The 25,833-nt window shown below is 44.5% G+C and overlaps 1 protein-coding gene across 1 annotated transcript in view; it reads left to right on the forward strand.

Moving 5' to 3' along the window:
• Positions 1-22,031: 22,031 nt before the first annotated feature.
• Positions 22,032-25,833, forward strand: part of LOC121003882 (piezo-type mechanosensitive ion channel component 2-like) — a 124,138-nt gene continuing 120,336 nt past the window's right edge. The window contains exons 1-2 of the mRNA XM_040435822.1: positions 22,032-22,077; positions 24,387-24,493. Coding sequence (XP_040291756.1) covers positions 22,032-22,077; positions 24,387-24,493 — 153 coding nt within the window. The remainder of the gene's footprint in view (positions 22,078-24,386; positions 24,494-25,833) is intronic.

Here is a 25,833-nt window from a genome sequence, read left to right on the forward strand (position 1 = left end):
GAGCATGCACAGGCGTTGTAGGGAGGTCATACAGGCACGTGGAGGCCACACACACTACTGAGCCTCATTTTGACTTGTTTTAAGGACATTACATCAAAGTTGGATCAGCCTGTAGTGTGTTTTTCCACTTTAATTTTGAGTGTGACTCCAAATCCAGACCTCCATGGGTTGAAAAATTTGATTTCCATTTTTTTATTTTTGTGTGATTTTGTTGTCAGCACATTCAACTATGTAAAGAACAAAGTATTTCAGAAGAATATTTAATTAACTCAGATCTAGGATGTGTTATTTTTGTGTTCCCTTTTTTGAGCAGTGTATATACACTCACCTAAAGAATTATTAGGAACACCATACTAATACGGTGTTGGACCCCCTTTTGCCTTCAGAACTGCCTTAATTCTACGTGGCATTGATTCAACAAGGTGCTGATAACATTCTTTAGAAATGTTGGCCCATATTGATAGGATAGCATCTTGCAGTTGATGGAGATTTGAGGGATGCACATCCAGGGCACGAAGCTCCCGTTCCACCACATCCCAAAGATGCTCTATTGGGTTGAGATCTGGTGACTGTGGGGGCCATTTTAGTACAGTGAACTCATTGTCATGTTCAAGAAACCAATTTGAAATGATTGGAGCTTTGTGACATGGTGCATTATCCGTCTGGAAGTAGCCATCAGAGGATGGGTACATGGTGGTCATGAAGGGATGGACATGGTCAGAAACAATGCTCAGGTAGCCCGTGGCATTTAAACGATGCCCAATTGGCACTAAGGGGCCTAAAGTGTGCCCAGAAAACATCCCCCACACCATTTCACCACCACCAGCCTGCACAGTGGTAACAAGGCATGATGGATACATGTTCTCATTCTGTTTACGCCAAATTCGGACTCTACCATTTGAATGTCTCAACATTTTTCCAGTTTTCAACAGTCTAATTTTGGTGAGCTCGTGCAAATTGTAGCCTCTTTTTCCTATTTGTAGTGGAGATGAGTGATGCCCGGTGAGGTCTTCTGCTGTTGTAGCCCATCCGCCTCAAGGTTGTGCGTGTTGTGGCTTCACAAATGCTTTGCTGCATACCTCAGTTGTAACGAGTGGTTATTTCAGTCAACGTTGCTCTTCTATCAGCTTGAATCAGTCGGCCCATTCTCCTCTGACCTCTAGCATCCACAAGGCATTTTTGCCCACAGGACTGCCGCATACTGGATGTTTTTCCCTTTTCACACCATTCTTTGTAAACCCTAGAAATGGTTGTGCGTGAAAATCCCAGTAACCTTAGCAGATTGTGAAATACTCAGACCGGCCCGTCTGGCACCAACAACCATGCCACTCTCAAAATTGCTTAAATCACCTTTCTTTCCCATTCTGACATTCAGTTTGGAGTTCAGGAGATTGTCTTGACCAGGACCACCCCCCTAAATGCATTGAAGCAACTGCCATGTGATTGGTTGACTAGATAATTGCATTAATGAGAAATAGAACAGGTGTTCCTAATAATTCTTTAGGTGAGTGTATATATATATATATATATATATATATATATACACATACACACACACCATATATACTGTACATATAGTACACACACATATATACATTTACTCAGTCATTCACATATATACAGGTACATTAGACAATTACACACGTATATCACATACATGTGCAGAATACAGTACACTACACAGACATAAGTAAATATATGTATACTGTACACACATATATTACACTGGCACAATGGGAGGACATCTTATCCTCAGCCGGCAGTGCAGCAGGCTCTCTTCCCCCCTTCCTCTGTCCCGACTGCTGCACATGGATTACAGAACAGCAGAGGAGGACTCTGCAGTGTGCCAGTACAGGGAAGAGGAGCAGAGTGGGGGAGGGGAGCACTGGGGAGGTTTCTGATGGCATGATGGCATGTAGCATGCTATAGCTTCTGAAAAACAGACCTCTCCTCAGCAGTGCAGCCCCTGAGGACTTGCGCAGGCTGCTGCTAGAGGCATCTCTTCATGGTACGATAGGGGCCTTGCTGGGGAAAGCGTGGAAGCCAGAGCACAGCCTGCTGGAGAGATGCAGTGAGGGGAGCTGTAAGGCAGAGCCAGAGGCCCTGGCAAATACTCTAGACCAGAGCTGTTGTACTAATGGTAATAAGGGGGCGGAGAATTTCCTCCACAGTCGGGCCCCCTACCCCTACGGGCCCCATAGCAGCTGCGTGATCTGCCTCTATTAGAGGTATACCACTGCAGACAAGGAAAGGACTGTTATATTAGGGGCCGGCTGTTCTGTTCCGCATAATGTGGAATGCTCACACCCGGTATCCATGTTTTGCGGATCCGCAATTTGCTGACTGCAAAACATCCAACAGTCGTGTTCATGAGCCCTTACAGTGATAAAATGCACAAACATACATGTGGCAGAATTTAGGCTAATTTCACACTTGCAGTAACAGGGTCCGGCAGGATGTTCTAGCGGGGGAACAGCCTGGTGGATCCGTGCTAACGCTAGCCCACCATGCCACCGTGCTGCGGCCGGACCTTCGGCCTGCCCCCTTTACAGTGAATGGGACTGGAGGAGACTTCCGGCGGCACGGTGGGCTAGCGTAAGCACGGATCCGGCAGGCTGTTCCCCCGCCGGAACAGCCTGTCGGAGCCTGCTAGCGCCAGTGTGAAAGTAACCTTACACATATATGGATATCCTGCACTTAAGTCGGTCAGAAACAAGACACATGCAGCACACACCAATCACTCATTGGACACATATGGCACACAAGACACTTATACATGGGTCACATGCTGCATATACACCACTGATGCATATTTAACGCCCCAGAGGTGCAGTACCACCTTTGCACCTTGCTACTGTCTCCTATGGTTAACCACGTGTCATCCTATGTATTAATTTTCAGGTCCTGCAAAATGTGTATTCATATTTCTTATTTTGTAACTGTTCACGTGTAATATGCCTGGTCCACCAGCAGGTGTCAGCAAATATGGCAGAGCTACAGGTACATAGAATAGAACCTTCCTTTCCAATCTAACCCTCCTCTGTGGTGTGGTGGGCGTGTCCCACTTGCTGCAGGGAGGGTGAAGTTCTAGTTAGAGTCAGTTGTAGTTTACCCCCTGCCAAGGGAGGGTATGTAGCAGGTGCACGTCACTGTTGGAAGTGGCCTTGTCTAGGCCAACTGGAGCACCTTCAGCTCATCTGGACATGGAGGCAGAAGCCTGAAGCCTCAGAGACCAGGAGTAAAGTGTTCCCTGGACAGAGCTGGAGACAGACCAGATTGCAAAGTGAAGTACAGCATAGAGAAGAAGCTGAGTTCTATAGTCAGCCTGCCAGTACAGCAGAGTCAGAGAGCAACTGATGTAGCAGAGAGGAGTTTGCCTGCCACAGTTAATGCCAAAGCCTGCTGGAAACCAAGATAAAGCCTGTAAATCATTTGGAAGAACGTTTATTGGGAGTAAAGCTATTATTGAAGTTCATTACAAGGTCCGGACTTAAGTTATTTCTTCCAATTCCTCAATTATTCTCCCTATTGCTCTGCTTCGGACGACAACGCCTGGGTTCCAGCGTATCCAGGTAGGAGCACCGTGACACGTGCACCAACATTAAGGGACATTTAGGCCACCCTACACCTGGCGTCACAAAAACATTTACTTTAAGGGACCCATGACCGTTGTCCGTGCGTCGCACATAGATCATATATAGCACACACCAATCACCCATAGGAAACATGCAATGCACACACCAATACATTTATGCCTAACCCTGTTATGTGTAGCACACCTAAAGAGGTTGTCTTAGTTCAACAAATGACTTTTGTCATGTAGAGAAACACTATAGGTAGGTAAAGGTGTTGGCCTATGCGCACTTCCAGCCTTTCCCTATAGTGTGTACACGGTGGTCGTAACCACGGATACATGATGTGTATGATGTGATGGAAAGGAGGCAATATGGCTAATCACTATACATTAGTAAGTGCCTTGTATTAACTGCATGATAAATGCCATTTACTGAAGTGAGACAAACTCTTTAACCCCTTTATGCATAAATGTCTGGCATAAAATTTATCAAATCTTAACCTCCTCAGATTGCACATAATCTACAGTATATTTATAAGGGTTGTCCTACTATAATGACCTATTGCCTATCTACAGGATAGGTGAGAAAATATCAGATTGCTGGGGGTGTGACTGCTGGAAAACCCACTGATCATGATAAAAGGGGTCCTGAGACATTCAATTACATTACCGCCTTGATCATGGGGGTCACAGCAGTCAGACCCCCATCAATCAGACACTTATCACCTGTCGTGTCAGCTGTTTTACCTTTTCACATTCCTTATCCTTAAAAGTTATCCTTAAAAGTGATGTGTAAAAAATAAAATTAAAATAAAAAATCTGGCCCAAAATATGTGTCAAACTAAAATAGAAATGCTTGACTGTTAGGGTCCATTCACATGTCCGGACAGCGGCACTGAGCATTCCCCATTTTGCGGACCGCACATTGCCGGCACTAATAGAATATGCCTATTCTTGTCTGCAATTGCGGACAAGAATAGGACATGTTCTATTTTTTTTCGGGAAAGTAATTGGGACCCGGAAGTGCGGGTCTGCAATTCCGTGTCCGGGCATCACATCGTGCTGCACCATAGAAATGAATGGGTCCGCAATTCCGTTCCGCGGAACGAAATTGCGGACGTGTGAATGGACCCTTAAAGGGACTGTGTCCACTTTTCTAGTTATCCCATGCTAAATAATTATATCACACTGGCGCTTTTATCCTCTATACCAGGGGTCTGCAACCTTTAAGACATAAAGAGCCACTTGGACCCGTTTCCGAAGGGGAAAAAAAACTGGGAGCCGCAAAACCATTGCGACATTTAAAACAAATATAACACTGCATATATTGTTTCTTACCTTAATGCAATATACAGGATCGTGCAGTCAGCTGTCAATCTGAAGAAAAAAAGGACTTTTTCACTTAACAATGTAAAATATATATTTGCAAATTAATAGCTAATTAAAATATTTAATTTACCTTTACCAGACCACCCCCAATCATGTGCCAGTAATACCAGACCCCCCCAATCATGTGCCAGTAATACCAGACACCCCTCCAATCATGTGCCAGTAATACCAGACCCCCCAATCACGTGCCAGTAATACCAGACCCCCCTCCAATCATGTGCCAGTAATACCAAACCCCCCTCCAATCATGTGCCAGTAATATCAAACCCCCCTCTAATCATGTGCCAGTAATACCAGACCCCCCTCCAATCATGTGCCAGTAATACCAGACCCCCCTCCAATCATGTGCCAGTAATACCAGACCCCCCTCCAATCATGTGCCAGTAATACCAGACCCCCCTCCAATCATGTGCCAGTAATACCAGACCTCCCCAATCATGTGCCAGTAGTAATACCAGACCCCCCCAATCATGTGCCAGTAGTAATACCAGACCCCCCTTCCAATCATGTGCCAGTAGTAATACCAGACCCCCCCCCAATCATGTGCCAGTAGTAATACCAGACCCCCCCCAATCATGTGCCAGTAGTAATACCAGACCCCCCCCCCCAATCATGTGCCAGTAATTCCAGGGGCCCCCCCAAATTCCCCAATCATGTGCCAGTATAATACCATTATGTGCCAGACTGCCAGTTAAAAAAAAATAAAATTAACACTTATACTTACCTCTTTGGAGCGATGCGATGCAGGCCTCTTCCGGCGCTGTACGGCTCAGGTGGCGCGATGAAGTCATCGCGCCACCTACGCCGGCCTCTGATAGGCTGCCGGCCTAGTAGTGCCGACAGCCTATCAGAGGAACAGGAAAGGGACACACCTCCCTGCCCTGCTCATCCGCACAGCCTTCTGTTTGTATCGCTGTCCTGAGGACGGCGATGCAAACAGATCACTATGGAGATGAGCGCTTCGCTTCCACAATGGAAGCGCTCATCTCAGTGCCTGCCCAGCCGCTGCTGCACAGTGCCTGCCCCACCGCCGCCGCTGCACACACACTGCTCATGCCGCACACACACTGCTCATGCCCATGCCAGAGCCGCGGCAAAGGTTCAAAAGAGCCGCGTGCGGCTCCAGAGCCGCGGGTTGCTGACCACTGCTCTATACCTATCGCTGACGCTGCGGTACCATAGCAGTATAACAGCTGCTACAAAGAAACAAGAAGGCTAATATCAAAGAATAGGTTCCGCACAACGCTATCCCACACTCTCTACAACACCTTCAAAAGAGGCAAAGACGTGCATATATAGCATCAATACAGTTATACATAAATGTACCTGTTTGAATGTTGCTGTTGTTTATCTGCAGGTGCCGTTCCTCCTTTATATATTGGTATTCGTATACTTGAGTGGGGTAAGGAGCCCTATAAATTTTTATATTCTATACATGAGCTTGCCCTGGCCGGTGGCACTGCTCAATATTAAACTCACTAGTTCGCACTCGACTTCGAGCGCTGTGTGACGTCACAAAACCAGAGTAAGAGTATCTAGGAGTGTCAAAAAGCTTCAACGCGTTTCGGATAATCGTTATCCTTCATCAGGGAACCTTTTCTAGTTATCCTCTATCCACAGGATTGGGATAACTAAGTGATCCGTGGGGGTCTGAACGCTGGAGCCCCCACTGATCCCCCTTCTTGACTGAGTGCGAGGTCAAGCATATGCCCTGCCTCTCCATCCATTCTCTATGGGGTCGCCGGAGATGGCAGAGTACAGCGCTGGTTAATTCCAGTGGTCCCAAAGAGAATGAATGGAGCAGCATGGCGTATGTGTAGCCTGTCACACCATAAAAAGGGGGAACAGGACCCGTTCCTGGGGGTTGTAGATTCAGACCCCACTATTCATATAGTTATGCCCTATGGTGTGGAGAGGATAACTTGAAAACCTGGACAACCCCTTTAAATCCTCCACCACTCCACCACCAGTATCTCTTTACATGGCAGCAGTGATGCCTGTAAATACAGAATATCATCACTACCACCATGTAAACCATACGTGTCAATACTGGAGAATATGATGCACTGTGCAGAATTTTTCGGGCATAAGTCCAACCCCCTTTGCAGGTCACAACCTTTAACAAAGCCCAAGCAAAGGTTCTAGAGGAGCAACGTGAGTAAAAGGGCTCAAATGGAGGGTTATAACTGAAGCAGAGGCATTAGGGTCACCTGAGGCAGGATAGTAGTGTGGATCCTGGAGCAAGGGTAATTGGAGAAGAGGCAATATTAGCGGTGCATTTAGAGTGGGGGCATCTGGAGCTGAGGCACTTATGGGGGTGCACCTAAAGCAGAGGCATTAAAGTCACCTGTGGCAGGGTAATAGTGGGGATCCTGGAGCAGGGGTATTAGGGGGGCACCTGGAGAAGAGGCAATATTAGGGGTGCATTTAGAGTGGGGGCATTAGGGGGCATCTGGAGCTGGGGCATTTATGGGGGTACACCTAAAGCAGAGGCATTGGGGGGACCTAGAGCAGAGTCCCCCCAATGCCACTGTGAACTCTGCAGAGAGCAGCACTCATACACAGATCTGAGTCTGCTATAAGCAAATCCCCCTATTTCCCCCTTACAGTCTCCTACAGCTTACTACTGTCACACACCTGAGAAATCAGCCCAGCACCGCAGAGGAGTCCTTCTCTCCAGCAGCCACAGTTTTCTGACAGCAGGGAGGGCAGAAGGATGGCCAGACATGTTTTCTCCTCCTTCACTGCCAGCAGCCCGGGACCCTTAGAAGATACTGCAGGGCCTCCTGTACAATTTACACCAGTAGGAGGCTGCATCACTGTGCGATACTGCCACCTAGTGGCTACAATAATTATCTCCTGAGAAAGGAGAAATAATTACTCCTCCATCTTATCTCTGGGCGCAGGAGACTGGGGCCCCACAAAGGAATCCCTCACCTCCCCTGTGGGCCAGTCCGAGCCTGCCTGCTCATATGTTCTACTAGATAATTCATAGTGACTGACCTCCACAAATCAAGAGGACTGAGAATTACCAGTAAGTTCTACTGAAGACCAGAGTTTCCAGAGTGAGCCGTCTGCTCTTCCACGTTCTTCCCAGCCCATAATTATTGGACTCTTTTGGGGAGGTTGGTAATTAAATTGTTAATGAAATTGTGCAGGTGTCCACAGCGTTCTTTAGAGTGGCGGGAATAGTTACCTTCAATGCTATGGAGGATCTAAAGAGCTTCCTCACCAAACATGGTTGATTTTAGTTTGAAAGATTTGAATTTGATAGTTCACCCTTGATTATGTCCCATGGTAATTATTGTTTAAGTTTCTTTTTGTATAATTAGACAGCACTCTGTTTGATTGATATGATGATAAGTGATATTTATTCAGCCGGACATAATGATGCACAATGTACAGTTATGGCAACGTTTCGGGCTAAATGAAAGCCCTTCATCAGGCCCAAATCAGGCCACACATGAAACGCCGGCGCCGGTGTGGTTCCTGAGGTGGAGCAAGGAACATAACCGTGACGCGCACCCCCAAATAAGCCAGGTTATTGTTGAGTGATGTGACTACTTGGAATTATACTATTGTTTAAGTGTCTGATTGTTACTAGCATCTAAATTATTTCTTGCGGTTGCCTAGCAACATGTTCTGCAGTCAGAGGGTGACCACCCTAGATTCCATATTTTTGCATACTTACCAACATTTTCGTTAGTAAAATCAGGGCATCTGACAAATTTAAATCCCATGGGAATACATGGGGAACTATTTATCATGCAACTTTTTCTGCAAGTGCATTCTCCCACATGTGAAGGCACTTTACAGGTATGTGCTGGTTGATAGAGACGATCAACTGATTGAGGAGTGTTTGCTTGTTCATTGGGTGATCGCCAGCACCTCTTACACAGGCCAATCATAAGGACCGAGCGTTTCCACAAATGCTTATCCGTGATAATTGGTCAGCATATTGGTCCGTGTAAAAGGAGCATCATTTGGCAAATGGAATTTGGAAATTCGAAACTGTCTGAGCATTGGATGTCACTAACATTTAAAGAAAATTAGGTTGTGTGCCGTTCAGTAGAATTAAGATGGTTGTTCTTCCCATCTTCGATGAATGTTTTATTATGTAAATGTTATTTAAAAGCATTTTGAGGTCAGTACAAGTCCTGGCAGAATGCAGAGTCCCTCTACTCCATCGTCCGAGGGAAGTACAGCCTTTCATTTTCAATGCAGCCCTGATGATGCACAGACAGCGGCATGAAAAATCGACATCAACCCCTTTTGCATTTCAATGGTTTGCCCATAACCCAGGTAATGAATAAGGGTCTATTTCTTATTATTTTGTGCCTGCGTTTCACTACAGCCTTAACTATGTTGTATAATAGATATAATGTATATGCTTTATCTGCCTTGTGGTATTGCTGTATATAAAATGTAACTGCCGTTTCAGTTTATTTTTAATATAGTGTAGAGACAGGGATGTTAAACATTTTTGTAATATACTTTATTAGGGAAAGATGTTTCTTTGTACTAGAAAACATGATGTACGAGTTTTCTTAGTAAAGCTTTGAGTGTTGCTAAGAAGGGTCTGTCTTCAGGATTTTATTGAGCGCTGAAGACATCTGTGTGTATGTGTGTTACAAGTCAGTGGGCAGAGATAGTTAGGGCACATGTACTTTGTCAGGAACTGGGGTAGTGACAAGACGCAGGCTGGAAGCCTCTATATGTTACACACAGGTGTCTTCAGCGCTCAGTGGAACTAAAGACTGAAGACAGTCATGCTCAGTTATAGCTTTGCAAAGAAAACTGTTAGGCTCCATTCACACATCCGCAAATGGGTCCGCATCCGTTCCGCAATTTTGCGAAACGGGTGCGGACCCATTCATTCTCTATGGGGACAGAAAAGATGCGTCCGCGGCTCCGCAAAAAAATAGAACATGTCCTATTGTCCGCAATTACGGACAAGAATAGGCAGTTCTATGGGGGGTGCTGGCCGGGGGTATTGCGGATCCGCAATACACTACGGATGTGTGAATGGACCCTTACACCCAGTTTTCTTGTACAAAGAAACATCTTTCATTAATAAAGTCTATTAAAAAAAATGTTTAACATCCCTGTCCCTACACTATGTTAAAAATAAACTGAAATGATGGTTACGCTTTAACTACAAGTGGAGAGAAGGATGAAGATGCGATTATTGACTAATGGTGTATTGTCCCCTTGACTTTTACAGCTGGGTTATTGTACTAGGCGAAAATGAGAGTAACTTGTATGGAAATAAAAAATTTTTTGTTAAAGTGAGTGCAAAGGTAAATTGATGCACCAAAAATGTTAATGCTTGCATGCTCTAAAACGGCCTCTGAGAAACAAAATCTGAAATCTGGTTGGTTGGTGACATCCTTACATGCCCATGGACAGAAAGGACAGTAGATTTCTATTGTTCTCCGGTCTGGATCAGGGGTGCAGCTAGCCTTTCTGCTGCCTGAGGTGAAAACTGAAATGGCACCCCCCATGCCAATTTCTTAACCTAACCCCTTTGCCACAATGAAAGCGCTCATTGCCCATGGCCCTTCCACTGCCCCCCTCTTGCCCCTACCTGGTGCTGCCTGAGGCGATTGCCTCACCTGGCCTCATTGGTGGTGCACCCCTGGTCTGGATTATGTCACAGGCAAAAGGAACAATGGCTCTCCACCAAGGTCTAAACTTACATCATAGCGCCCATTGGAATTTTGTCTAGGTACAGTGTAGCATTATAATTTGACCAATACATGGCATTTTTATTTTGGCACTCTTTAATGTATGGTAAACTATTATGTAGACACTTTATTGCTATAATTCCCAAAAAATAAATGACAAGGGACACCACACATATTTGTTTAGGGGCCTCCACAGACCCTAACCTGCCTATACTAAGCACTGTACACAACACTGAAAGAATATCAACTTTACAAACATACACATGGAGCTGTAAGGGGGTCTTTAGGCTGGGGCTACATGGTGCTCTCTGACCAAGGATCACAGTGTAGCAGGGCAGCCATAGATATGAATGGGATTGCAGAATTGCAAAAAATCCAACGAACCTTTGAGTCGCGCTGTGACCTCATTCATTCCTATCGCTGCCTTGCTAGACTTCGATCCCTGATCGTGTGACAGCTGTTGCACCCAAGATCGTTGTGTTGCCCCGGCCTTAAGCCTCATTCACATGTCAGTGTTTTCCCATCAGTGATTGTGAGTCAAAACCAGGATTGGAGCCTCCACAGACATAAGGTATAAGGGAAAGATCTGCACCTGTTCTGTGTTTAGAGCCGCACTTGGTTTTGGCTCAAAATCACTGATGGAAATCACTGACCGAACACTGACTGTGTCAATGAGGCTTTACTGTGGATTTTTTTGGTCTATGAGTGGTATATGTGGATTCTCACTGAAGGATGGCGAAGAAACCAGGCAGACACCGATATGACAAGAACAATGGGTGTTACAAATGTCTTACAAGAGGCAATTAGCTTAGTGGTTACAATCTCACATAGCAAAACAGAGTATGCTTAGAAACTACTGTATCTCAATGAGGGCACAGGCTTAGTGGCAACAGGGTTGGCAGACTTACTGTCTCAGCAGATATTGCACCCAACCAGTCTCCTGGTTGACAACAATGAAGATGGCAGTGCAGCTTGAAAGACTGCGGTGTCTTTACTCCTGTCCTGGCACCTAGACAGGTCCTCTGCTGCTCTAGAGTGCAGCAGCTAAGAAGTGCAAGTTACCCCTTCTCCAGCCTACCCCCTACCACTCGGGGGTTCAGCTGATTGACCCTCTCTTTGTCTAGAGGGGGTCTACCAAGTTGTGAATGCCGTTCACCTCCACTTGCTAGCTACCATTGCAATGTAAGAGGGGGTGCACACCATTTCAACAACTCTTCCAGAGCTTACCATACATCTGTTTGCATCTACAGCCTCCTGATATATCATACACAAGTTTTACTGTCAGAATCAGACAGAAATAAATTGCGATACGCCTCCATAGATGCTGCACTGCTGTGGTAGTCTCCCCTTGTAGCATTGCTTCTAAGGGAGAATGTCTCCATAATATGGATTGTACAGAGACACAGGGAGCTCAGAAATGTAGTGACTCCCATGTGCATGAGACCTTAGGCTGTGTTCACACTTCAGTTAGTTTTTTTGTGGGTTGTTTTTGCTCTGCTCTGAATAAAGAAGCAATATTATAAAAGAAAATACGTAGACTCAGCCTATGTTCACACTGCATAATGTTGAAGCTTAAAAATACAAAGCTGATATGGACCTGATTTCAGAAGAAGTCAACCTCTGAAGTCCAAATGCTTTTTCCATTTCATTTCTTTTATTTCAGCAGCATTTTCAGAAGAGTAAACTACGGCAAAATACATATCAAGTAGAAAACTATATTTGGAGTATATTTTGGCGTAATCAGCTTCTAAAATTCTTCAAAGTGACATCCCACTTTTTTAAGTATTTTTTAAAACAGCGGTGTAAAAACACGTACCCGTGTGAACTATGGTGCGTGTTTCTCATTGAAAACAATAGGAAGCTGATATTAAGTGTTTTTGAAGCATATTACAATGTAAAATGCCTGATTCATGTGCTAAAATATGCTGCGTATTTTGCTGTGTGAACACCTCCTAAGTGTATAGTCACATGTGAAAGATATGTTGCAGAAGATTTCTACAACTGTCCAGTAGAGATGGCCTTGCAGTTCGCCCGGCGGTCGTTTCGTGGCGAACTTTGCCTGAGGGGTGTGATATACTTATAAATATACTTTCTAACATAGAAAGTATATTATAGTGCATTTGTATTGTGCAGCAGTTGTGTGCGGTTCTGCTGGGATACCGCAGCTAGATAGACGGACAAACGCTGTTGGAATAACTAATTGCAACTGGTGTGATATACCTGTTGCCCCCACAAAAAAAACTGATCGAGGGTTGTGATATCCCTATAATATACCTTCTAACATAGAAAGCATATTATAGTGCATTTGTATTGTGCAGCAGTTGTTGTGCGGTTCTGCTGAGATACCGCAGCTAGATAGAGGGACAAACGCTATTGGAATAACTAATTGCAACTGGTGTGATATACCTGTTGCACCCCAAAAAAAAACTGATTGAGAGGTGTGATATGCCTATAATATACCTTCTAACATAGAAAGTATGTTATAGTGCATTTGTATTGTGCAGCAGTTGTGTGCGGTTCTGCTGAGATACTGTCACGGTCCCTCAGGTGACTGATGTCAGGAAATCAAGGAGATTGGCTGAGCGTGGAGGAATCTAACAGCCTCCTTGATTTCTCTTGATTCAGTGTTGATAGGGTTAATGACCACTTCCCTTTTCTCAGCTGTTGCTCAGTGGTCATCACTTCTACCCTTTATAGTCTCACCCCACTCTTCTGACTATGCGGTTGATAGCTTCATTTGGGTTTGGCTGAGCTGGTGTGAGATTCTCTCTGGTGTTCCTGTTCTTCCGTCTCTACAGAAGTTAAGTGTCGCGTTTGTTTGTATTTGTTATATTCCCTGTTATTGTTCCATTCGTCCATCCGGGGAGGAATGGGTTGTCTCTGGTCCTATACTTATTCCAGGGCTTTATAGTGAAATAAGGGCCTAGGTATCCTGCTTATGAATATTCCTACCTTCAAGTCTATTCATATTGAGTCAGGGCCTGGATTAGGGTTGTCAAGGAGATGACCTGTTTCTTCCCTAGTTTCCAGGCCCAGTTACTGTTCCCCTTCCCTCCTGTGTTCAGTGTGGAGTTTCCCCCCCACACTGATCGTGACAGATACCGCAGCTAGATAGAGGGATAAACGCTATTGGAATAACTAATTGCAACTGGTGTGATATACCTTTTGCCCCCCACAAAATATTGATTAAGGGGTTTGATATACCTGCTTCCACAAAATACTGATTCAGGGGTGTGATACACCGGCTTCCACCAAATATTGATTGAGGCCTGCGATACACCGGCTTCCACCAAATATGGATTAAGGGGTTTGATATAACAGCTTCCAGCAAATATTGATTAAGGAGTTTGCTATACCAGCTTCCAGCAAATACTCAAAAAGGGGTTCTATATACCTGTGTCCACAAAATACTGATAGATGGGGTTGATACACAGGCTTCCACCAAATATTGATTGAGGAGTGCGATACACCGGCTTCCACCAAATATTGATTAAGGGGTTTGATTTGCCGACTTCCAGCAAATACTCATTAACGGGTTCTATATACCTGTTTCCACAAAATACTGATAGAGGGGATTGATATACTGGCTTCCACCAAATATTGATTGAGGCCTGCGATACCCCGGCTTACACCAAATATTGATTACGGGGTTTGATATACCGGCTTCCAGCAAATATTGATTGAGGCCTGCGATACACTGACTTCCACCAAATATTGATTAAGGGTTTTGATTTACTGGCTTCCAGCAAATAATCATTAACGGGTTCTATATACCTGTTTCTACAAAATACTGATAGAGGGGATTGATATACCAGCTTCCACCAAATATTGATTGAGGCCTGCGATACACCAGCTCCACCAAATATTGATTAAGGGGTTTGATATACCGGCTTCCAGCAAATAATCATTAACGGGTTCTATATACCTGTTTCCACAAAATACTGATAGAGGGGATTGATATACCAGCTTCCACCAAATATTGATTGAGGCCTGCGATACCCCGGCTTACACCAAATATTGATTAAGGGGTTTGATATACCGGCTTCCAGCAAATACACATTAACGGGTTCTATATACCTGTTTCCACAAAATACTGATAGAGAGGATTGATATACTGGCTTCCACAAAATATTGATTGAGGCCTGCGATACACCAGCTTCCACCAAATATTGATTAAGGGGTTTGATATACCAGCTTCCAGCAAATACTCAATAAGGGGTTCTATATACCTGTTTCCACAAAATACTGATAGTGGGGGTTAATACACCGGCTTCCACCAAATATTGATGGAGACTTGTGATACACCGGCTTACACCAAATATTGATTAAGGTGTTTGATTTACTGGCTTCCAGCAAATACTCATTAACGGGTTCTATATACCTGTTTCCACAAAATACTGATAGAAGGGATTGATATACCGGCTTCCACCAAATATTGATTGAGAAGTTTGATTTATCGGCTTCCAGCAAATACACATTAACGGGTTCTATATACCTGTTTCCACAAAATACTGATAGAGAGGATTGATATACTGGCTTCCACAAAATATTGATTGAGGCCTGCGATACACCAGCTTCCACCAAATATTGATTAAGGGGTTTGATATACCAGCTTCCAGCAAATACTCAATAAGGGGTTCTATATACCTGTTTCCACAAAATACTGATAGTGGGGGTTAATACCCCGGCTTCCACCAAATATTGATGGAGACTTGTGATACACCGGCTTACACCAAATATTGATTAAGGGGTTTGATTTACCGGCTTCCAGCAAATACTCATTAACGGGTTCTATATACCTGTTTCCACAAAATACTGATAGAGGTGATTGATATACTGCCTTCCACCAAATATTGATTAAGGTGTTTGATTTACTGGCTTCCAGCAAATACTCATCAACGGGTTCTACTGTATATACCTGTTTCCACAAAATACTGATAGAAGGGATTGATATACCGGCTTCCACCAAATATTGATTGAGAAGTTTGATTTATCGGCTTCCAACAAATACTCATCAACGGGTTCTATATACCTGTTTAAACAAAATACTGATAGAGGGGATTGATATACCGGCTTCCACCAAATATTGATTAAGGGGTTTGATTTACCAAACTGGCCTGCAGTAAAATTGATGTTCAATGACCGTCTAAAAAAACCTCCAGCCACATAATCACTTGATCTTTTTGGTACGGTAAATGCCTAATTGTTGGGGCCTCGGAGGAATTCAACACCTGTGACGACCACGTGTTATCGAATTTTACCTATTATCATTTGGGGTTTATTCAAGAGGGGGGATTTCGTTAGCCATGTTTTTAATCCAATTTTATATTTTTAGTTGTTTTAAACATATGTATTTGACATGTATTTGTAGTGGCCTACAGTAAAATTGTGTCACGGCGGACAGGAACTCAGATACACAGACAACCAAATACACAAGTGTCTAGGCTAGATGCTGGGGACAGGTCACCTCCTAGCACATCCCTGACTTCTCTCCCTATGCTGCTAAGCCCACATTCAGACCTTAATGGTAGGAATGAAGTGTCCTCGTGCCTGGACTGCAAACACCCTAGAATCCCTGAGATGGTGAAAGGGGAGAAGGGGCAGAAGACACACAAATAGCCTAGACCGCAAACAACACAAACAGAAATCAAACTTATCTGAGCTGGAACAGACAATCCTTCCTTCCTTGAATCCAAGGCCAGACTGAAAGCTATAACCCGCACGGCCCTCTGGGATTGAAGGCAATTTAAGCCAATAACCCCACCCAGAGCACCTGAAGGAAGGCGGATCCAGCATGATTCCAAAACAAACAAAAGGTTAGACACGTGCTGCCAATCTGACAGACCTCCGCACACTGTCTGAGCCGGGCATGACAAATTGTTATCCAATGACCGTCTAATATACCTCCAGCCACATAATCACTTGATCTTTTCTGTCCGGTGAATGCCTAATGTTTGGGGCCTGTACTCCACTGGCCTACAGTAAAATTGTTATTCAATGACCGTCTAATAAACCTCCAGCCACATAATCACTTGATCTTTTCTGTACGTTAAATGCCTAATTGTTGGGGCCTTGGAGGAATTCAACACCTGTGATGACCACGTGTTATCGAATTTCACCTATTATCATTTGGGGTTTATTCAAGAGGGGGGATTTCGTTAGCTATGTTTTTAATTCAATTTTATATTTTTAGTTCTTTTAAACATATGTATTTGACATGTATTTGTACGGTCCTGCAGTAAAATTGATATCAAATGACCGTCTAATACCTCCAGCCACATAATCACTTGATATTTTCTGTACGGTGAATGCCTAATGTATGGGGCCTGTACTCCAGTGGGCTACAGCAGTGGCGTGCCCAGGGGGGGGGCGGGGGGTGCTGTGCGCCCCGGGTGCTGGCTCTGACGGGGGTGCCAGCAGACCCAGAAGCAATGAGCGCTTCCATCAATACAGATGGAAGTGCTCATTGCTGAAGCGCTGACACCCGTGACCCAGTCCCATATACTGCGGCAGGGCAGGGAGCGGAGCGCATAGTTCCCTGCCACACCGCCGATCGCTTCAGGCCTAGTAGGCCTGAAGCCTATGCGGTAGTAAAATCCGGGTGCAGGCGCGCGTGATGACGTCATTGCGCGCCCCTGTGCCGGGACTCAGCAGCACAGTGCCGGGACTCTGCAAGCAAGTGCAGGTAAGTATTTAGCTTTTAGGGTTTCTTTCTTTCTTTTTTCTTTTATGTGGCAACTTTGTTGGACATGAGGGGACTGGGGTGGACAGAGGACGTGTGGTGGCAAACTTTTATTTTATATTATAATGTGGCAACTTTGGGGGACCTGAGGGGGCCGGGGTGCACACAGGACAGAGAACGTGTGGGGGCAAACTTTTATTTTATAATGTGGCAACTTTGGGGGACATGAGAGGGGTGCACACAGGAGGACGTGGGGGGAATATGGTGGGATACTGTGTGACATTATGGGAGGGATGGCAATGTGGGGGACACTGCAGTGTGGGGGGCAGCGTGGGGGACACTACTGTGTAGGGGGCAGCGTGGGGGACACTACTGTGTGGGGGGCATTGTGGGGGGACACTACTGTGTGGGGGCAGCGTGGGGGGACTACTGTGTGGGGGCAGCGTGGGGGGACACTACTGTGTGGGGGGAAGTGTGGGGGACTCTACTGTGTGGGGGGAGTGTGGGGGACACTACTGTGTGGGGGCACACTACTGTGTGGGGGGCAGCATGGGGGGACACTACTGTGTGGGGGGACTACTATGTGGGGGACACTACTGTGTGGGGGGACTACTGTGTGGGGGGACTACTGTGTGGGGGAAATTACTGTGTGGGGGAAATTACTGTGTGGGGGACACTACTGTGTGGAGGGCAGAATGGGGGACACTACTGTGTGGGGGGACTACTGTGTGGGGGGCAGTGTGGGGGAAATTACTGTGTGGGGGGCAGTGTGGGGGGACACTACTGTGTGGGGGGACTACTGTGTGGGGGGCAGTGTGGGGGAAATTACTGTGTGGGGGACACTACTGTGTGGGGGACACTACTGTGTGGGGGGCAGCGTGGGGGGACACTACTGTGTGGGGGGACTACTGTGTGGGGGCAGTGTGGGGGAAATTACTGTGTGGGGGACACTATTGTGTGGGGGACACTACTGTGTGGAGGGCAGCGTGGGGGACACTACTGTGTGGGGGGCAGCATGGGGGACACTACTGTGTGGAGGGCAGCATGGGGGACACTACTGTGTGGGGGACACTACTGTGTGGAGGGCAGCATGGGGGACACTACTGTGTGGGGGGCAGCGTGGGGTACACTACTGTGTGGGGAGCAGCGTGGGGGACACTACTGTGTGGGGAGCAGTGTGGGGGAAATTACTGTGTGGTGGACACTACTGTGTGGGGGGCAGTATGGGGGACACTACTGTGTGGGGGGCAGCATGGGGGCCTTGCTATTAAGGAGGCACTGTAGGGGCCATTCTATTATTTCTGGGGACACTATACAGGGATTATTACCTGGAGCACAATATAAGGTGTTATTATTACTGGGGGCACTCTAGTGGACATTATAGCTGCTGTAGACACTATAGGGACATTTGGGGTAATTTATCAAACTGGTGTAAAGTAGAACTAGCTTAGTTGCCCATAGCAACCAATCAGATTCCACATTTCATATTTGACAGCTCTTTTGGAAATCCAGTTTTACTTTACACCAGTTTGATAAATGACCCCAATTATGTCTATTAAGGTCACTATTTTTTCAGCAGTATAGTACCTAGGGCATTGGGGGGCACCACGGGCACAGTATTGGGGGTGACAGCAGGATGACACTGTGGGGACACCAGGATGGGGAGGTTGATGGAGAAATCTAACGTGTCTGTGTTACAAACTCTGTAGAGACGAGATGCGGCTGAAAGAATTTCTCATGGTGGTCAATGGGGGAGAAGAGGAAAGAGAAGGTCTACATGACAGGAGATATCCCTGGATGTAAGAGGTATGTGGTCAAGTATTGGGGGGGGGGTGCCAAAGAAATGACCCGCCCCGGGTACCAAACACCCTGGGCACGCCACTGGGCTACAGTAAAATTGTTATTCATTGACCGCATAATGTACCTCCAGCCACATAATCACAATTTATTTTCTGCCAGGTGAATGCCTAATTTTTAGGGCCCATACTCCCGTGGCCTAAATTAAAATTTTTCTAGGTTCCAGCAGGGCACCTTTTTGAGAATTTCCCTTTAAGATGCATAAAAATGGCCCCTGATTAAAATACATATTTTTTGTGGTGATTTATGTCATTGATCCCCCTCTAGTATGTCACTGTCCATGTTGTGGGACTATTGTGCACTTCTAGTAAGTATTTGGTGGCTGCAAATATGACCTAAAGGTTTTTCAGGTTCGCCTGCCATTAAAGTTAATGGGGCCCACCGCGAACTTGCAGTTCGCAAACATTTGATCGCGTTCGCGAATCTTCCCGGCCGATGTTCGTCCATCACTACTGTCCAGTTCATTGTAGGTTGTCCTGTGGCCGAAAATTCAAAAATAACGTTGCCACACGTGAACATACCCTAATGGTTAAATGGGTTTTCCAGGATTCTAATATTGGAGACCTACGCACAGGACAGGCCATTAACATCTAATTGACGAGGGTTTGTTATTCTGCACTTCTCTAACTCTTTCAAAGTAACATTCATTTTAATGGAAGCTACTCTGAGACAGTGGATTGACGGGTTTTTAGACCCTCCCCCCACGATCACATATTGATGGCCTATCGTGAGGATAGGCCATAACTTATTATTAAAATACTAAAGGCCATTAGTGTATTGTCAGCTGAACCCGCCAAGAACGGCGAATTCGGCCGACAGTTTGATGTGTGCGGGGAGCCCCCGACTCTCCCCTGACGGATGATTTTGGCGGAGAAGTAGATCGGGCGAATGGAATATTTTCTCCCAATCCTATTGTTCTCCTGGACGATGAGCAGAGGTGGACTAGGAACTTAAAGTGGCCCTGGAAAAAATAGTAAAAGTGGCACGGTTTTGTAGTTGGGTCCAAATTGATGGAAGGCAGAGCAACACAAGTAGGCAGGGCCAGTGATACCATATTGTGGCACATTATACCATCCCAACAGAGCCAAATACTACAGTCCATCACAAAATACTGCCAGCAGTACAAAATACATCCCCAAAAACTTCCACTGACCGGCCGTGAGGAGGGCTCAGGTGGCCCCTTCGGCATCGGCCCACTGGGAAGTTTCCCTGTAAGGTCTATGGCCAGTCCGCCCCTGGAGATAAGCCACCACCAGAAGTGTACGGCAGTGGTGTTCTCCACTCTCCCCGTTGAATACACATACAGGGAGAGAGATTGAATGTGTACGACCACCCTGAGGAGTACATTTTCAATACTTGCCACTTCCAAAAGCATATTTCAAATCAGCGTCATAAAAATATGAGCGCAAATTTCCTATATAACCCAACGGTAAGCTTATTAGCAGTGTGTTATTAGCTTATTAGAACATTTAAAATGGGCATTTTTCACAACAAAATACGGTGCTGATTTTGCCTTGTGAACATAGCCTCATTGTAATGGCTCATGCACATGAATGTATTTTCATTCCGTGTCCGTTCCGTTTTTTCTGTGGACTGAATGTGGAACCATTTATTTCAATGGGTCCGCAAAACAAAAAGGAAGTTACTCTGTGTGCATTCGGTTTTAGTATGTCCGTATATTCGTTCCGCCAAAAAATAGGACATGTCCTATTATTGTCTGCATTACGGACAAGGATAGTACAGTTCTATTAGGGAACAGGGGTTTCTTTCCGCAAAATATGGAATGCACACGGACGTTATCCGTACTTTTTGCGAATCTGTTTTTTGCGTACCGCAAAATACATACGGTCATGTACATAAGCCCTAAATCAGTGACCATAATCTGCAAGTTGGACACCTCCACAGGACTATAGTCCCCCCCAAAAAATAAAAAATAATAATGATGCCACTTGAGGAATATTATAATGTCATTCGGTATCTGTAATGGAAATGTCTGTCAGTCAATGAGCAGAGTCAACAGCTGGCATTGTGTTTCCCTGACCTAAGCGTTGTCTGAAGGCTTCATCTCTGCGCAGTATTCCTCTGTGAACAGCTTGTTTGTGTGCAGCAGAGACTGGAGAAGGTGAGGAGTGAGATTTAATAGCAGTGTGAATTGCCCAGAGAGCAGTGGGATATGAGGGCATCTGGATCAATATGTTCCTTCCCTCAGCTCTCATGCACCTCCCCTCACCACACTGAAGACCTCTCACTCCCAGCTGCTCTCTGGCCAGTGTGGACACTCAGGTGGGTCTGTCCTCTTCATTTACACTAGCGAACCCTTGAACTTCTCAGTCAACCCTGGGCATGGGACGTAAATGTCAATCTACTACTTTCCTAGGTGTTCAAGATGTCTACCCTATTGTGACTAGACTGCTTGGCCCTTCCTAACCCACCTCGGCAGACTGGCATAGAGAATGGCAAATGAACTATTATGTGGGTTAGTCTTCCGTTTCCTCCTCCCCAGCTGCTTACTGGCAGGTAGGTATCAAAATCCACTACGTCTCAGACAATCTTCTCAAATGACGTAATTCTGTATATTATGTTATGTAGAATTATTACTTTCGAAATGGCACTGTATTCTAAGGGATTATCCACGATGCATTACGTATATCTGTGTACTGTTATTAACAAAAATATATAGTCTCAGAAATATACAAATATATGTTTTTTTAATTCATTTTTATTATTATATGATTTCTATAATTTATTATCAATGCTGAAGAAATCTAATATCACTATTTTGCCTCCTGGAGCCATTTGCATCCGTTTCAATGGATTCTCCATCATCTATTTTGTGTACCTGATGCTGATCCCTCTTCTATCAAAACCAACATACACTACGATGAAAGGTAGACTTATTTGCTGCTTTGTGACCATATTCTTCATATCTTAAACTTCCGCTATAACCTTGTTTTATTGATTGCTTGTGATGTTATGAGCCTCGAAATTCAAATTTCTACAAGTTGGAATGTTTTTACTGAACCCTCTCTTTTTTATAAAGTAAATGGAGTAGGATTTTGTATATGACCCTTCATGATATTATTAGTTATCATTTATAACATTATTCCCGTCGTCTGGTAACTATCTGCTGGGTATATTACTATGCCGTGCAGTTACATTGCCCCTTGGTCTATGTTGGATGACAACGGACTTGACATTTTTCTTTGTTTTTCTTCAGTTAGGCTTCTTACACACAGGTTTTAATGGGATTTTCTGCACTTTTGCACCTGCAGTTTTTGGTGCACTTTTTGTGGTAAAAATGCCAGCTCCATGTTAGCTGAATGCCTATTGGGACACATACTGAAGTTTTTGTCCATTAGACAGCGTTTTCTGTCTTTCTGCCTTTTTATCAAAAATGATGCATGCTATCATGCTGTAGCTTTTGGTGTTTTTCAGCTATTTTGACATCCCCTGCTCTATAGGGGGAAAAACATGAAAAAAACACTAGTGAACAATCGCAAACTGTGTGCAAAAATGCCAAAACAAAGCCACAAAAACCTTAGCAAAAGCAACAGGTGGCCAAAAAGTGTTTTTACAGCCCCAAAAAGGGCAGACAAAATGTATGTGCTTGTGTAAGGACCATAACGGTGGCTGCACACTGTGCAGATTTGTGTGCCGCACATAAATCCGCACTCTTTGGGCTCATGCACATGACCGTATGTATTTTGCGGTCAGCATTCCGTATTTTGCGGAACGGAACAGCTGGCCCCTAATAGAACAGTCCTACCCATGTCCATAATGCGGACAATAATAGGACATGTTTTTTTGTGGAACGGAAATACGGACATACGGAAACGGAATGCACACAGAGTAACTTCTGGTTTTTTTTTTGCGGACCCATTGAAATTAATGGTTCCGCATACAGTCTGCAAAAAAAACATATCGGACACGGAATGAAAATACATTCGTGTACGTGAGCCCTTTATCTCAGAATTGGTGTGTTTTTTGGTGCAGATTTTCGTGCGGATTTTCTGTTTATGTTAACAACCACATTGAAGTCTATGGGGAAAACCACTCTACAGAAGGTGTGGAATCGCATAAACAATTGACATGTGAGGGTGCCTTTTACACATTGCAGATTTTGTTGCAGAAATTTCCTGTGACTAAAAATCATTTCCACTCATTTGATTGGGCTTTTTTTTTTGTGGCAAGCACATGGATTTCTGTAAGCCCCATTTAGGTAAACTATTTTTCATTTGCAAGAAAATTTATTTAACAAAATCTGCAGCCTGTGAAGGCATCCTTAGGCTATCTGCACATGAGTGCGGGGGAACACACACGAATTTCCATGTGGATTTATGTGTGTTTCTGCAGCATACCTGCACCAAAATCCGTAATGTCTACCAGCGGTTTTTGGTGTAGAATTGAAGCTAAAACGGCAAACATAATTGACCTGCTATTTATTTTGAAATCTGCATGGCAGGTCAAATTCCGCACTAAAAAACTGTGCAGTGTAAGTAAGATTTGTGTAATCTCATACACTTTGCTGATACTGTAATACACTGCGTTTTTTCCGCACATAAATCGGCACGTAAAAACCGCTCTTATTGCGCAACATGTGCAGGTGGCCTTAATCTACTTGCACACATTCTGCATTACATGTGGGTTTTCCACGACGATTCTCGTACAGAAAAAAATGCAGCGTAATAGTGTATCAACAAAGTGTATGAGATTTCACACTTTGCTTTTTCGTTAAGTACGGAAATTGACCGGTTGTGAAATCCTCAGCCTGTCAATTCTTTGTGTGGTTTCCACCCTTTTCAACACAGTGGTGAGATCTGGGGAAAAAACACATCAAATACGCACCAAAAACCAAGTAACATCTAGTATATAGTAGCCATACAAAAAAGTTGACATCAATCTTTAAACCTTCCACCCGTTAAGGAAATAAAAGGGACCAGAAGGATAACTGAAAAACGAATAAAATAAAACTAAGTTGATGCATTAGCCTGTATTCATATGTGTATCTTTTTTGTCTTCACCTTTGAAAAAACTACGTGCAATCTAAAATATCTATTGTCGTGAAATTATTTTTCAGTTCAGTGCAGTAAACTTGTGCCACAATATAAAAACTTCTAGGCCTTTTTGGATTGGAGGAACTTGAAGTTTTCATGTTTTCTCTATTTTCTTTTCTTTTTTTTTTTTTTCTTTGTTTTAGAACACACTGGAAAATTCCTTAAGTCCATATACTATACCAGCTTCTTTCTCCTCATCGTACAGTCATCTTTCCAAATTGTGTTTCATTACATTCCTCCTGAAGGTAATATACTCGTGGGCTAGGATTAAGTACTGGTGTGCATTTTAAAGAGGACCTTTCACCGCTCCTGACATGCCTGGTTTAATAGCTTCATGCATTCCCCACGTAATAACAATTCTGGAGCATCTATTCTTATGTCTGTATGTTGTGCCATTCCTTTATTATTTCTACTAGAAGTTATGAATGAATTGCTAGCAGTCTGCAGTAAGGGTACAGAGGGTGGTAACCAGTTGGGGGGGTGTACCTGCACAGTCTGAAAGTGGCAGCACTGATTGGATAGTCAGTCTGTGCAGGTACACCCCTCCAACTGGTTACCACCCTCTGTACCCTTACTGCAGACTGCTAGCAATTCATTCATAACTTCTAGCAGGAATAATAAAGGAATGGCACAACATACAAACATAAGAATAGATGCTCCAGAATTGTTATTACATGTGAAATGCATGAAGCTATTAAAACAGGCATGTCAGGAGTGGTGACAGGTCCTCTTTAAGGGGGTATAGTCTTAGGGTACAGCCACACAGTCAGGTTTTCTGATGCAGTTTTAGAAGCCAAAATCAGGAGTTGATCATAAAAGGAGACAAAGTATAAAGGACAGATACAACTTCTATTTTTTTTTTTATTTCGCTCCTGGTTTTGGCTTCCAAAACTGCATGCAGAAACCTGACAGTGAGGCCGTACCCTTAGGGTACTCTTACACGTTCTCAGCTACAAGACAATTTACTGCTTTGGACTATAGCTCAATATTTAAAATTAATTTTAAAAAATGCTACAAAAGTCTAGGTGTTAGCCCCATCCTTATATGTGCCCTTTGTTTATTATCTGTTCCTTTGGCTTCAAAAACTGCATTAAAAACCTGAACATGTAAGCCCAGCCTGCAGTGTCACCCTCTCATCATGAAAACAACTATTTATCTTGGACCCTATATCATATTATAAAGAACAAAAAACTATTGGAAGTAGAAATAAGCATTGATCAGAATACCAATAATGGTTATTTATGTGGACTATACAACTGCTTAGGCCTCTTTCACACGTTTTTCCCCCGTGGCCGTGCTACGAACCGCAAATTGCGGTCCACAATGCATTGGCACCGACCACTTGAATGGGTTCCGCGATCCCTCTGTTCCGCAAAAAGATAGAACAAGTTCTATCTTTTTTTGCAGAACGGAACAGAACCCCACGAAAGCACTCCGTAGTGCTTCCATTCCGTGGTTCCATTCCATTCTGCACTGCATCCCCGGATTTGCGGACCCATTCAAGTGATGCGGAATGCATACGGCCGGTTCCCCGTGTATTGCGGACCCGCTGTATGCGGGCCGCAATACGGCCATGGGAGACACACAGTC

The sequence above is a fragment of the Bufo bufo genome, chromosome 6, assembly GCF_905171765.1.
Source record: "Bufo bufo chromosome 6, aBufBuf1.1, whole genome shotgun sequence".
Classification (NCBI taxonomy): domain Eukaryota; kingdom Metazoa; phylum Chordata; class Amphibia; order Anura; family Bufonidae; genus Bufo; species Bufo bufo.